A 15,367-nucleotide genomic window follows, 5' to 3' on the forward strand; every position below is an offset into this window, starting at 1 on the left:
GACTGACTGGAGGAAAGAAAGCATTTTGTTGTTAGTCAGCGCCGGGGTCTCGTGTCCTTTCTTGTCCCGTCTTCCTAGCGCAGTTTTTCCACTCATAAGCACCAGGACCGTAGGTAAGGGGGGTTGAGGGGGTTCTGACACTCCTCGAAATTCTTTCATGCTTTAACTTTTCGAGTGGCACTAAAATATTCTCACGCCTTCACAGCGACCATTAGTTGCCAAAGTTAGCCGTTGTACACACAAACACCCCCCGAAAAAAATTCCTGGGTACGGCCCTGATAAGCACAATAAACCTTTTGTTGGCAAAACAGCGATCGTCATTGTGTCATCTCTTGTATATTCCTTGTAGCGCTGTTTAAAAGTGACATGCTTAGTCTTTACTTCGTTTCAAGTACAGTGTTATATTTAAAAAGAATTGCTGAAAGCCTGTTCATACTTTGCGTTGGAAGCATATGCTGCCCAGGAAATCTTAGCAGTCACTGAAGGAGGAGGGGGAGGAGGGGGGGCAGGAATATTTTAAGGGGCGGGACCCACGACAAGTGAGTTGCCTTGAGGGGGGGGGGGAGGGGCAGCGAGGCGGGGACCTCATGCTTCTTGTTGACTATATTCGCTCCTGGGAGGAGGCAAAGGAGGGCGGGGGGGCCGGCAAAGATTCAGAGGGGGGTGGCCGCCCCCCTGTCACCGCCCCTGCACTGAAGTTTTTTTATTTCCTCAGCTCTCCCACTTCTTTTATTAATCTACCATCCAGCACCGAGTTCCCGCCACGGACACAGAGACCAAATAAATAAATAAATAAACAAATAAATAAATAAATAAATAAATAAAAAGCAAGGTAGATGCACCATATTTTCTTGCAGACGTCGCCAACAATGACGCAGCGAGAGCAGACAGAACGAACATGATCACGGATGTCCTGAAAGAGCGAGTCATGATCATGGACGGCGCCATGGGCACAATGATTCAGCAGTTCAGCCTCGACGAGGCGTCGTACCGGGGATCGGAGTTCGCCCACCACGATAGGCCTCTTCAGGGCGACAATGATCTGCTGAACTTGACCAGACCCGACATCGTTATGGAGATACACAAGGTTGCATGCCCAAATTTTACTCAGATTATCGTGGGTCTGCTGTATCCTCATAGTGTAAGCGGTGTCTAAAACATGGCGGCCATGATGTGTTTCTGGCTCCTGCAACTGAACCCGGCGCTCACACTATGCAGAATGATAGAATGACAGAAAACCCCAGGATAGCGTTTGAGAAAATCCCAGCAATTATTATTAACCTAAAAAAAATTAATGAACATATTTGGCCGTGCGCTATGGCTCGAGAACAGCGGAAAAAAATTACGCTTCGAAACATATAGGCGCAGAAAGTTGTGAGTGTTCTCAGTTTTCTTTCGCAGTTGAAATATCGTTTGCCATTTTTCGATGCCACTTTACAAATTAATCACATGTCATTTACCTATATAGCCTAGGAATTGTCACAGACATTACGGTAATTTCAGCTGAATTTTATTCATCCATCCCGGCAAACCTATATTTGTACGTAGAACTGATTCGCCTGCCGTACTTAATTGCTGTATGTTTGCTTTATTTATTTATTTATTTATTTATTTATTTATTTATTTATTTATTTATTTATTTATTTATTTTTGTGGTAGCGCTACCTGGAAGCTGGAGCCGACTTCGTAGAGACAAACACTTTCAGTTCGACGTCTGTAGCTCAAGCGGATTACGGACTGAGTCACCTGGTAAGTCTGTGTACTTGCACATTGTTTTCGTCCGAGCCACGCTCAAATACATTATTTACAATTCCGTTTGCCACTGTGTAGTGGCGGACAATTTCCAATTACTGCGGGCACGCACTTATTCTACGATGCAGACGCCCATAAGATCACGAAAAGCCTTCCTGAGATTGCATTATGCAAGGTGCTACAGTCGGATACAACTTCAGAGGTCCGCGGCATTTCCTCCTCAAAGGCGGATGCACACAAGCCTGCGCCAGTATAGGCGTGCACTCCAGGCTAACGTCATGAGCTGGACGGCCGGTGACCCCGCGTTCGGAGAACATTGCCGACGGTGCATGAGCGAGACTATTTCTTCCGTTGCGCAGGCGATCGGCTGCTGCCGCGCTTCGGTTATCTGGCCGAGGCCTGTCCGTATTTTTTAAGTTGTATCCGACTACAGGACGTTCGCTTAGTAATTTCTCCTCGCTTCATTCAGCTGGAACACAAGTCCACCACTGCACAGTTGCGCAAAACGTAGTTGGGCGAAGGAAATATATTTAGGAAACCGCATGTAATTACTGTGCCCACATGCTGCACATGCCTGTATCCCTTTAAAAGTAGTCACATAGTTTATTCAATATTCGTTTTCTGCATACTTCATGTCGGCCTCTGTACATTACGAATAAGCGCAGAAAAAAAGAAAACTGGCACTCGGAAGGCGTTGCTACTTGCCTATGTAAACTTAAAATATCGTCTGCTGAAAGAGAGGTCAGAAAGTGTTTGTGTTGTCTGTCGTGACCCATCCACCATAGTGGTAGTTTATAAACTGTCTTTACATACACCACAGTCTACGAAAATTGTAGCAAAGTAAGTTGCACGAGCTGTCATTGACAGACTCCATGTACTTAACGAAATAAACTGAGTCTAAAAGCTCTTATTGAGCGTGTGCAGTGGCGTAGGCAGAAATTTATTTCGGTGGGGGCACGCCCTTAATCCGAGGTGGGAGCCGCGCACCCAAGTGTGCTCGAGTGTCATTTTGTGCTGTGTATCTCATGGCAGAAGGAAATTTCCGGAGGGGCACGTGCCCGGTGTACCACCCCCTGGCTACGCCACCGACTCTGTGACCTGCCACGGTGGTCTGTAGTGGTTATGGTACCCGACTGCTGACCCGAAGATCGCGGGATCGAATCCCGGCCGCGGCGGCCGCATTTTCGATGTAGGCGAAAATAATAAGGCCCGTGTGCTTAGATTTAGGTGCACGTTAAAGAACCCCACGTGGTCGAAATTTCCGGAGCCCTCCACTACGGCGTCCCTTATAATCATATCGTCGTTTTGGGACTTCAAACCCCAGCAATTATTATTATTAGCCACTGACTGTGTGGAATAATTTTCTTGAGAATATGCAGTTCGGTGTTGCTACAGCCATAGCCGGTTCTGCTCAATGTGAAACATTTAAAAGTAACATATGTTCTCATAGTGTAACTTGGCGAGCTAATACACAAGGACTGGTCAAAGAATTTCTGGGTTTCCAAAGGAATCAGTGGTCTGTATGCCGGTGGTGAAAACGCCCTTTTTTGATGTATTCTTAGGCCTACCGTCTTAACCTGGAAGGTGCCAGGCTAGCTCGCCAAGCCTGCCAGCAAATAGAAGCACAATCAGGTTAGTGCAAAACTTCGCTCTATCTTACCGCTATAGTTTCTCTCTTCTTCACTGCAGCTGACAGTGTTGTTTCACAATCAATAGTGCTTAACCTCATCAGATATCCAGTCTTTCCGCTTGTGCCTAATATATAGAGCATAGGGTTGTGCCAGTACGTCGGATGGATGTGTGCACCAATTGGCCCATCCCTGCTAAACCCAACATGGCGGCTTTCATAATGGTCAAGCATTTCATTCTCATAGTTCTGGTTAGATTCGGCAGCGAACAAAGCGTACACATGCTGCTACGCCTACCGCACGAACACCGCGTGTCCAATTGTCATCGAATAGCATGTGTGAACACTTTCAGTGTAACACTTTTGCTTTTACTGTAAGTCGGTTACAGCCCAAGAAAAAATGGAAGCGGTGCCCACAGGAACTTTCTTCGTATGTTTAGCATGCACACGCGTATCATCATGAGCGCCCTGAGTGATTGCTCCTCCGTAAAAGGATGAGCCATTTTCTTGTAACGCGCATGAAAATGTGTCGAGTTCACGCTCGCCGCTTGCCTTCACCGGGTAAAGTCTCCATGGCAAATAACTTTTGGACCAGGATACCTTGAGAGAAAGAGGACCAAAGTAGAAATGAGAATTGGGCGAGTTGGTAGGGATTCATTATTATGAAAACGACGTGAAGGAAAGACGAAAAGTCAGTGTGCTTCCAGTCTTTCCGTGGCGCCGTTTTCATAAGAGCGAATATAGTGACGGAAATATTTAGCCAAATGGGAAGCTGATCCAAGGTACCCAGGATGGCTGTCAGCCAGCAAAAACAGGGCCCTGTACATCGACAACAAATCATGCAACGCTGACTGCAGAAAGTGGAAAATTCTAAATCAACTGCCACTTCGCAGGCTGCAAGTACATGACGCTTCAGAAAATTGACATCAAATTGACGTGACAGGTTGTGGTATGGCGCCACATCCTGGACAGGCGTCGGTATAGCGAGTCGGATGTAATTTATGCAGGAAGTGCAGATTTGAAAAACTTCGGTTCTGCAGCCGGCGAAGTGCGACAGCCTCCTCTCGTGTGAAGGACGCTGGTAAGGGTTGGTATCGCTGTCGTTGGCGTATCTAATGCTGTGTGACCTCGTGATATGGGAGAAGTGGGGAACCTAGCTCTGTGTTGGCCGCCAATTTTCCTGAATAACGACATTAAAAAGTCAATCTAAATATTTTTTTTTGTAATCTAGGGAATTTTCGGGAGTCAATCCAGGGATAAAACGTTGAATTAGGTTGGCATCACTGCGCATGAGAAGTGTTCGATGTCACGAAAATGAGTAAGCGCTATTGGATGGAGCATTTATGCAAATTCTATATGGGAGGGACAGCAATGGCTGTGGATGGAGCGGATCTCACATTTTTGCTTGGGTTGTAGCCGGTTTAGTGTGCCGCATGCTGTGTGTGTCTTCGTAAACGGCATCAATTCGCAGACGAAATCCTTGCAACTCCCTATTAACGCCCACTTTCAGGCCTTCCGAGGTTCGTGTGCGGCGCGCTGGGACCGACCAACCGGACACTGTCGATATCGCCGTATGTTGACAGACCGCACGAACGCAATGTATGTACGTATCAGGGTCCTCGGTGGCCAGACATATGCCACGAGTGTCAGCGGGGCCTGATAATTCTAAAGTGGTCTTTGAGTTATAATATACCGTGTGACGCAGCTGCTGACTAACACTCTCAGGTTTGAAGTAGATGGGAGGACTCAAATGGTAGAGCATCGGACGCGTGGTCCGAAGGTTGCAGGTTGTCCCTGCCGGCTGCAAGCAGTCTTTTCGTCCACTTTAATTTCTTCATTTATGTCATAATTACTATAATACAGTTAAAAGACTACAAATAACGTACCCTATACCTTCATTGGCGTCATTGTCTGTTGGTTTTTGTTGTGGTTGTGTCTAAGAACAGCAACAAAAAAGAAAAACAAAGAAAACGAGCCCTTAAATTCCCCTTTTTTCGTCCCCCATTCCCCCATATGTCACTCAACGTTTGCGAGATTGTACCGTGGGTAGAGCTAGGTGAGATGTGATTTGAAACGATCGATGTTTATCAATCAATCAATCAATCAATCAATCAATCAATCAATCAATCAATCAATCAATCAATCAATCAATCAATCAATCAATCAATCAATCAATCAATCAATCAATCAATCAATCAATCAATCAATCAATCAATCCAGTGTAATACTTCGCAGAAGATCCAGGCACTGGCGTGAGATCAATGCTCATAAGGGTGGAAAAGGGATGGGTTTAACTTGGCCATACGAATTAGAGATAATACCACCGGCCACTTGTAATTATGGCAGTCATATATATCGACCTGGAACACCATAGCTCTTGATACATGACAGATAGTGTGAAAGTGAAACGTCACGAAGGCACTCGTGTCACCGACATACCGATGCTGCATCTATAATGGGGAAACTTTAGGAGGCAAACAAAACCTGCGTTATCCCTTCGATACCCTTGCAACAGAAACAGGCGGTGTGTGGACACTTTACTCTAGTCAGGTTAAGCCTAAATCGCGCATAATCGAACTGATAGTCCTTGTCTTGAACGTGTCGCCATATACCTTTTATCATTAGTGTGGGACGACAATTTGCGGAGCGCACGTGCGCACACGCTCTTGAATCTTGTAGGGGGCGCTGTGGTGGTAGGAAGACTAAGGCCCCTATATGGGGCTTTAAGGAAGACGCTGCGTAGGAAAGGACGACGCTTGACACGTGACGGTCATTTTCCGTGACGCAGCTTTCGACGAACTGAGCGCCGCCTACGGCGAACAAGTGCGTGGTCTCATTGATGGAGGAGTGGACGTGCTCCTCGTCGAAACTGTTTTCGACACGGCCAACTGCAAGGTAACAGGCTTGCCGATAACGTCACATGCTCGTTTTCTTCATTTCTTTCTGATGTTGTGTTCTTCTTTTATGGCGCTAGCTTCTAGCGACATTATGTTCCTCTCTCGGCGACGGTCAACGGGAAGTTGAGATGTCTGGCTCTGTCTGAAAACCTTGAATAACATAAAAAAAGAAAGTAACGCTTCAAGTTAAGAGTTGTATTAGATACACATGATATCGGAGCATAAGTTTACCTAAGATAAGGGCCGATTAACAGTAAGGGTAATTTATAAAATTTAATTGAATGAGTTTCTTGTAAGAGTATACCTTAACGAGAACCAACAGACAATCAAGCCAAGGAAAGTGTAGGGGACGTTATATGTAGCAGTTGTGATATGATTGCCAAGAAATTAAAGTGGACGAAAAGACAACTTGCCACTGGCAGTGACTGAACGTGCAACTTTCGTATAACGCGTGATATCTTCACTTTTATGTCATAATTACTACAAATAACGCCCCCTATACATTCCTTGGCTTGACTGTCTGTTGGTTATCATTACGGTTGTGTGTAACAAAGAAAAACGAGCCCGTAAATTCTTCTTTTTTTGTTCGTGCATAGCGAGGGTCTCGTTCTGACAGATGTGTTGCCTTCAGGTAGTATGCCTACACCCTGTGAAGGTAGCACGCCTTGTGAAGTGAGCGGGAGGACGACCATCACCGTAGCTCTCAATCGGTAGAGCATCGAACGCGTTAAGACCGAGACAGAAAGTGCGATTTTCCATGCGATGTGACGTCCGACGCGGCGGTGCGGCAGCCGGAGTGGTGACCTTTCATAGCATCGGACAGCCACCATTCTGGCTGCCGCACCACCGCGTCGGACGTCGCATCGGAAGGAAAATCGTACCGTCTGTCTCGGCCTTTATTCGAAGGTGGCGGGTTCGGTCCCTGCCGGCGGCAGGTTGTTTCTTCGTGCACGTTTTTCTTCACATTTATGCCGTAATTACTACAAATAACGTTCTTCCATTCTTGATTGTCTGTTGGTTCTCGTTAAGCTGGGTGTAACAAAGCGAAATGAGCCCTTATATTCTCCTTCTTTAGTTCATTGACCGCCATGGTTCTGAGTCTCTGGTGCAAGCGGTATACCGCCTTTGTTAGCTATGGACGCGCCGGTGTGCAAACAGAAAAGAAAAAAAAATCTTGAGATAACTGACTCACGAATATATTCCGAATGACAACATTTAATTACACCATACTAAGCTTTAAGTAAGGCTGGGCGATGCACAACTTGGATGTAGTTCGTGATCTCTCGCGAGTTGCTCATAGCAGAACAACGCTTTAACGTTTGATTGTGTGGGAATACCTAGATCATATTTGAAAAATTTCCGATAAAAATCTGTTTCTGTTTGTTTAATATTGGTCTTTTTGTGTTTTTATCTCCCACTTAAGGCGGCCTTGTTCGCTATACAAGAATACTTCGAAACATCTGGAAAGAGTCTCCCTGTCTTTGTAAGTGCCCTGAAAAGAGATCTTTTTTCTTTTTCTTTTGCTTGGACACAGTGCATGCCTTAGCTACGTACGGCAGCAAAAAGCAGCGCGCGATAATGGTGTCAAGCCATATTTTCCAGGCCCGGGGAGGGAGACAAAAAGAAAGCAAGTGAATAAGTACATAAACATTCGGAAGACGCGCAAGAATATTTGCGTACATATTCCAAGGCCGTAACTAGAGGGGGGGGGGGGTGATGAAGTTTTGCCCCCCCCCCCCGAAATTTTTTATGCTTCAACTTTTCGGGCGATAATAAAATATTTACACGCCTTCCTTCACAGCGACCACCAGTTGCTAAAGTTAGCTGTTCTACACAACCCCCCCCCCCCCCCCCCGAAAAAAATTGTATACGGCACGGATGGACAGCAGACTCGCACACCTTGTAGAAGCCAAAAAATCCATTCAGAAACGCCTGTACAGGCAAAAACACAACAGAAATCTACGGCGAAAAATCGCGGAACTAAACAAGCACATCGAAACACACTGCACCCAGCTATGCAATCAGGAATGGGACGAGGTGTGCGACGCTATGGACGGTAACATCAACACGGGCAAGACGTGGAAGATCCTCAAGCACCTGCTCGACCCGACGGCCACCAAGACGGCAGCGAAAGCGGAAATGACCAAAATCAGACACAAGTACAAAGGAAACATCCGTGAGATGGGTGATCAAATTGTCAAGCTGTACCTCGACAGATCCCCAGCAGTCGAACACCGGGACTACTCGGGCTCTCCCAACGAGCATCTTGACAGAGACTTCTCCCAGCAAGAAATCAGGGCAGTCCTGCAGACCATCAAGACTAAGTCAGCTCCAGGTCCCGACAAAGTGACCAACAAGATGCTCCGGAACCTGGACGACCAGGCAACGAGCCGTTTGACAGACTATATCAACGAGTGCTGGCGGAATGGGAGGATACCCGACGAATGGAAAAGGTCCGACGTGATCCTCATCCCTAAACCGGGTAAACCCCTAGAAATACAGAACATGCGGCCAATCTCCCTCACTTCCTGCGTCGGTAAAGTGATGGAACATGCTTGCCTGAATAGAGTTAACGGCTACCTGGAGTCTAACAACATATACCGCAGCAACACGATCGGCTTCAGAAGAGGGCTCTCTACACAGGATGCCATGATACAACTCAAGGAGCAAGTCATAGACACCACTGGACGAGGCCTGAGGGCGATACTCGGACTAGATCTAAAGAAGGCTTTTGATATGGTCGAGCACGCGGCCATCCTCGATAGAACTGCGCAATTCGGCCTGGGCGAACGAACGTACAATTACATTAGAAATTTTCTTACGGGAAGATAAGGCAGGATCAGACTGGACGAGGAGGAGAGCATCCAGGTGGATATGGGCAGTGCGGGGACACCGCAAGGGTCCGTCGTGTCACCGATGCTCTTCAACCTCATCATGATCGGATTATCAGAAAAATTAGAGCGAATTGATGGTATTAATCATACAGTTTATGCAGGCGACATTACGATTTGGACCACGAAAGACGCAAGCGAGGGCGAGATGGAGAACAGACTTCAAGAGGCGGTGAAGGCAGTCGAGAATCATCTGGAGGGCACAGGACTGGAATGCTCGCCGGGGAAGTCGGAACTGCTACTATACCGCCCCAAGAGACTGGGCACACCATCCAGAGACGTGGCAGAACTACACAAACGGGGAATCAGATTAACCACTAGAAATGGCACGGAGATACCCATGGTTCAGAAGATCAGAGTCTTGGGTCTATGGGTCGAAGCAAGGGGAGCAAACGCCGAAATCGTAACGCGCCTGGAAAAAAAAGTCATGGCGGCCGTTAGGCTAATACAGAGAGTCTCCAACAAAAGAAGGGGCATTAAAGAAAGAAACGTTGTACGGCTCGTCCAGGCCTTTGCGATGAGCCACGTCGCGTACGTAGCGGCATTCGTCCACTGGAACAAGGCCGAGAAGGCCAAGATCGACGCGCTCATTAGAAAAGCGTACAGAGCAGCACTGGGTCTACCGCAATACACAAGAAACGAAAGCCTGCTACAACTCGGAGTACATAACACGCTGGACGAGATCGCTGAAGCACAGAGGATAGCGCAACTCGAAAGATTGTCCGGAACCAAGGCTGGCAGAGAAATTATGGAAAAGATCTCCATAAACTACCACGGAATGAGGGGCCCGAAGATGCAAATTCACCCGGACGTCCGATCAGCAATAGGCCTCCAACGCTCAAGTTTGCGCAGCGCCGTCCGCCGCCCCAGCGGAGAGAGGGGAAAACTCCGGTAGCTGGGACGGGTCGCTCTTGCTTGGTTTTCCCATCGCGCGCGCGGAGAACGTGCTCCCCGGGGCTTTTATCTCGCATTTTTCACGCTATGGGTGCCGTTCCTTCGTCGTACTCGAAAGCAGGCACGCAGTCCTGCTGCATTGTGAACTGTCACAAAAGTTTAAAAATGTCGAAGAGCCGAAAACTTCCTGTCATGTTCTACCGTTTCCAATGCAAGCAGTCCGAGGAGCAGAGGCGTCAAGAGTGGATTATGGCAGTTCGCCGCGATGCTTTCGCGGTCTTGTCACCTTGAAGCAGTTTTTGTCGTACACACTATTACGAACTATTAACGGGGAGAAACGCGATGATCGTGCTCATTTGAAAGGGAAGTGCGTTTGTGAACCGAAGTTACAACAAATAGACAGCCGCTGTACGTTTCGAGATTGCGCGCTGGCTTTCCGAGTCAACCATTTGTAATGTTACAGCAGCGGAGCATTTGGGCTTATTACACCACAGTTTAAATAACGTACCGTGAGTGTTTAATTCAGCTGATTGCGGTACATTTCCCGTCGCGGCTCCCTGTAAACAGAAATGAGCTGTATGTTTGCACTGAGCATTTATATTGGCCTTGCATGCGACACGCCGTGATTGCTTAGAAGGCTGAAGTGTTGCGCTGCTAAAATCGTGGTCATGGGTTCGATTCACGCATACAGCAGCTGCATTTCGATGGGAGCGAAATGCACTAACACCGGCGTACTTAGATTTACGTACACGTTAAAGAAACCCAGGTGGCCGAAATTAATCCGAATTAATCCACCACGGCGTGCCTCGTATTAATGTCATGCGTTCGGCACGTAATAAAAAGCCTTGCATGCCGCCTTGGAAACGAGCTGAAAAAAGAACCAAGGTGGCAATTAAATTTTCGATGGCTTCGCGAATTCAGATGCGCTTATTATTGGGCACAAATCTCGGCATAATCATACACATGCGCGATCCCAGTGGGTATTGTATAGTATCAGGGGCGTTGCCAGAAATTTTTTCGGGGGGGGGGGGGGGGGGGTCCAACCATACTTTATGTATGTTTGTGCGTGCGTTTGTATGTGTGCGTGTACATATACGCAAGCAAAATTGAAAATTTTCGGGGAGGGTTTGATCCCCCCCCCCCCTGGCTATGCCCCTGTATAGTATGATGCTGACCAAGCGAGCTGTCGAAACAACCAAAGCGACATTCGAATAAGCGAACACGGTGCGTGATCAGGCGTCGATATTATTCGAAATGAAACACGCCTCTGCAAGAAACATGCATCGTCGAAGTGGGCATGAAATATTTATTTATTTTTTGTTTGCGTATATCATTATGCTGTCAAAGGGAGCTCTAAAAAAATCCAAGGCGACATTAAACTTGCGATCCGACGTTGTTATCATTCGATGCAAACCTCGGCAAAAGTGAAACTCCCACGAAACTGAACACTGCGCATTGCGATGCAGCCAGTGACTCAACAGGGCAGATGTAAATTTATGCTCTTCACACTGAGCTCATAATAAATTTAAAGCCGCACGACAAACTTGGCATCTAAGCAATTGAAAAGTTATCAATAGAAAACGCACTCGAAAGCGTGCTGGTTGGTTGCTGACAGCTCCGAGTATACACGACTGCCGCAACGAATGTGCGTTTTACCGGTAACATAATTACAGAACTCGCGCAGTCACCTCCCTACTCATGTCAAAGAAATGTGCCCGTTCAGCATCTGCACGCACGTAGCGCTCGCACAAACAGCATCGCCCTTGACGACCTGCTCGGTCCCGAAAAGGTGGTCGATCAACCGTCCTCCTCTGGTAAGATTCCCACCGTTAAAACGTTTTTTTCCATCTCTGGGATCTTTCTAAACCTTCAGAGCAAGCGACACGTGAAGCTGCACGTGCACGGCGAGCAGAGAACAGCGCGTGCAGGGTGCCTGAACGTGCGGAGACACCGCAGTCAAAAGGCAGGCGCGGAGAGGGGAGCGACCGGTTTTCGCTAGAAAGGCGGCGAAACGCGTGCGCCGCAGCGCCCCCTGGCCGAGCTTGGGAGGCCTATAATCACGGAAAACACCCCGAAGAATATGCACCCCGTACACAACGTCGAGAGAAGAAAATGCCGCACGAAAACGATCCTCAAAAACCAGGGCGCGCGGGAGGGGGTGCTTTTTGTAGACGCCGCCCGTTATCCCCGCAACCTGGACATCAATACTGATGTTGTCAGCAGCTCTCTCTTCGCAATGGCAGTCGTAGACACGAAGGGGAAGACTGTGACAACGGGCTCCGTAAGGACCAGATCATCAGAGGCAGCGGAAGAAACGGCAATTGCATTGGCCGTAATCAATGGTCGAAAACAAGACAGAACAATAATCAGTGACTCCAAGACGGCCATTAGAAATTTCACAAAGGGATGGGTCTCCAGCGAAGCAGCCAAAATCCTGAACCGCAGAGCAGAAAACTTCCGGAACGGCCAAATTACACCCAAACACCTCAAATGGATCCCGGCACACATGGGGGAAGTTAACACAGAAGATCCGAGTATCCCTCCCAACCTCAACGAGAAGGCCCACCGAACCGCGCGAGACCTAACCCACCGCGGCTCGATCAGTGACGGCCCCACACCTCTCATCCACCCCGGAAGGAGGTATGACTGCGGTGGAGGCGATGGGAAAGACGGAGGAGGCGACAATGACGAAGTAGCGATTCAAGACGACAGAGACAGACTCATCACGTACCACGACATACTGGCACACTATAAGCAGCAACGAGAAGAATACCCACCACCACACAAACAACTAGACAGATCTCAAGAAACAGATTGGAGAAGATTGCAAACCAGAACTTTCCCAAATCCAGTACACCTAAACAGAGTAAATTCCAGACAATACCCAGAAGCGAGCTGTATGCTCTGCAAGCACGAACACGCAGATATGGCACATATCTTATGGAAATGCACACGGATCAGCACAATATACAAAGACGACAACATAGGACCGGACCTTCTCGAGGAGCGATGGCTAAGCGCTCTGACTAGCTCAGAACTACAAGAACAACTGTGGGCAATCCAGCGGGCCCGGGCAGCGGTGGAAAGGCTATGCCTCCCCGCACATAATGCCCGGGTGGCCTGAGCCCGGGCCGGCAACCTTGCAGGTGTTTTTTTTTTCTTAATAAAGTTTCTTCCGTCCGTCCGTCCGTATACGGCACTGACTAGATGCATGCTGGTGAACCCAGGCGACGAAAGTCAATCTGGACGCCTCGTCTACGTTTCTTTCTATTTTCGTCTGTGGACGATGGCATTGCTTTGAGTAATTGAAATCACTTAATTGATCAAACGACGACCCTTCTGCATGCATATTACCTTGCTTGGGGTGTCATACGTTGCAAAACGCACATTTCTTCCTGGTCTTTTTCTGGCATAATGTTCCATTTTGCTGCAGATTTCAGGGACTATCGTCGACAAAAGTGGACGAAATTTGTCAGGCCAAACTTGCGAGGCATTCGTTCTGAGCGTCAGTCACGTGAAGCCCCTCTGGTATGTCCAGTGTTCTTTTGTGTACTCGAATATTAGGCATAGATAGATAGATAGATAGATAGATAGATAGATAGATAGATAGATAGATAGATAGATAGATAGATAGATAGATAGATAGATAGATAGATAGATAGATAGATAGATAGATAGATAGATAGATAGATAGATAGATAGATCTACGCAATTCGAAGGTTCGGTGTTAGGTCGAGGGTTCCGATACCCTACGCACTTATAGAAGGCTCGAGGTTTTAGTTCCTCCATGCTTGAGAAGCTAAGGGGTTGTATATCGCATAAGCGCACAAGGTCTTAGGTTCGAGCCTCGACACATTTCACAAACCGTCGTGTTCAGTCATTCTTCACTATTTACTACTATATGTTTCCATGCATTTCCTACATGGAGCTGCATGCATTTCTATTGGAAAGACGTTACGTTGCAGGCCGACCGATCGACGAAGAGAATTCCTGGGGAAGTAGTCGGAGAATAAGAAAATTATTGTGTGGCGCAAAGGAAAATAACAAGGAAAATACAATAAGACAATACAGGATCTGGCGTCATACCCTGTCTTCTACTTGCTTTACAGTGAAACACTAACACAAATAGAAGACAGGGTAGAAGAGACAGACAAGCAGAAGTAGTCTGGTAGTAGTAGTATTAGTAGTAGCAGTAGTAGCTAGTAGTAGTAGTAGTAGTAGTAGTAGTACTAGTGGCAGTGGCAGTGGTGGTAGTAGTAGTAGTGGTAGTGATAGTAATAGCAGTATATAGTGGTGGTAGCCATCGTCGTCGTCGTCACGCAGGCCGCGTAAGGAGAGGGGTGAGGGTGCGGCTCAGCTGAGAGCGAGAAAGAGCAGAACCGCACTTGGAGGAGCGAGGGGGAGGAAAGGAAATCACGTGATTTACCGTGGAGAGGAGGCGCGACCGATAGGGTACGAGAGTTGTGGCTGCGGTGGAACGCTATCAGCGCGGCCATACATGTCATGCACACCAGCACAGCTTGCGACGATGCTTGCGTTCCAGCGCAGCCGTGATAGATAGCACGCGTTTTGGACTGGTGGAATGGGCCAAGGCTGCACTGGAACGTTACCGTAGCGTTCGAGCGCGGCTGTGAATTAGCATATCGTCGCGCGGGACCCACATGGTTTAACCTAAATAACAAAGAAACAAGAAAGAAATTCTTGGTGAAAATTTTGCCTAAACTTAGGAGGAAAATGTAATGTCTGACGAAAGGAGGCGACGGCTTCGCCGTTCACGGTTTTTACGACGTGCCTGGAACTGGCTAGAACCTTTCCTTGTTTTTCACTTTGCTCCACAAATTTTTCGTTAAGCTATGCACCAACTCTCCCAACGTAATACTTTACTATAGGCTAAGAATGTTTACACATGAAAAAAAAAAGAGAAGACTGAGAGTAGTACGCACACTACAGCGGGCGCACCGCAAGCTATCTCTTGACTGCCAGCAGGCGGAGAGACAGAGAATAGAGGAAAGCCTGGGAGGTTAACTGGGCAGTAGACTGCACTTCCATGATGAAATTTTCGAGCAAGTATTTTGACGGAACGCATATAGCTATGATGATAGTCAGTACAGCTACGATGACATATGTGCCAGGACAGTTGGGTTTCAATAGACCAATCCGCAAAGTAAGAATGCCATAGCGAACGGAACCAGTGTGGTCATATACTTGCTTCGTTCGATGGTAATAGTCCAATGAAGCCATCGCGCTTAAAAAAATGCAGGAGCCCTTCCCCTTTCGGGGAAATGGTTGGCGTGGGCGTGCCTGAC

General features: G+C 47.5%; 1 protein-coding gene across 1 annotated transcript in view; it reads left to right on the plus strand.

Moving 5' to 3' along the window:
* Positions 1-864: 864 nt before the first annotated feature.
* The window catches only part of LOC119375018 (methionine synthase-like), a 51,388-nt gene continuing 36,885 nt past the window's right edge, over positions 865-15,367 (plus strand). The window contains exons 1-7 of the mRNA XM_037645218.2: positions 865-1,087; positions 1,660-1,749; positions 3,315-3,384; positions 4,890-4,982; positions 6,168-6,274; positions 7,700-7,759; positions 13,495-13,589. Coding sequence (XP_037501146.2) covers positions 899-1,087; positions 1,660-1,749; positions 3,315-3,384; positions 4,890-4,982; positions 6,168-6,274; positions 7,700-7,759; positions 13,495-13,589 — 704 coding nt within the window. The 5' untranslated portion in view covers positions 865-898. The remainder of the gene's footprint in view (positions 1,088-1,659; positions 1,750-3,314; positions 3,385-4,889; positions 4,983-6,167; positions 6,275-7,699; positions 7,760-13,494; positions 13,590-15,367) is intronic.

Source organism: Rhipicephalus sanguineus, chromosome 11 (assembly GCF_013339695.2).
Source record: "Rhipicephalus sanguineus isolate Rsan-2018 chromosome 11, BIME_Rsan_1.4, whole genome shotgun sequence".
NCBI classification, from domain to species: domain Eukaryota; kingdom Metazoa; phylum Arthropoda; class Arachnida; order Ixodida; family Ixodidae; genus Rhipicephalus; species Rhipicephalus sanguineus.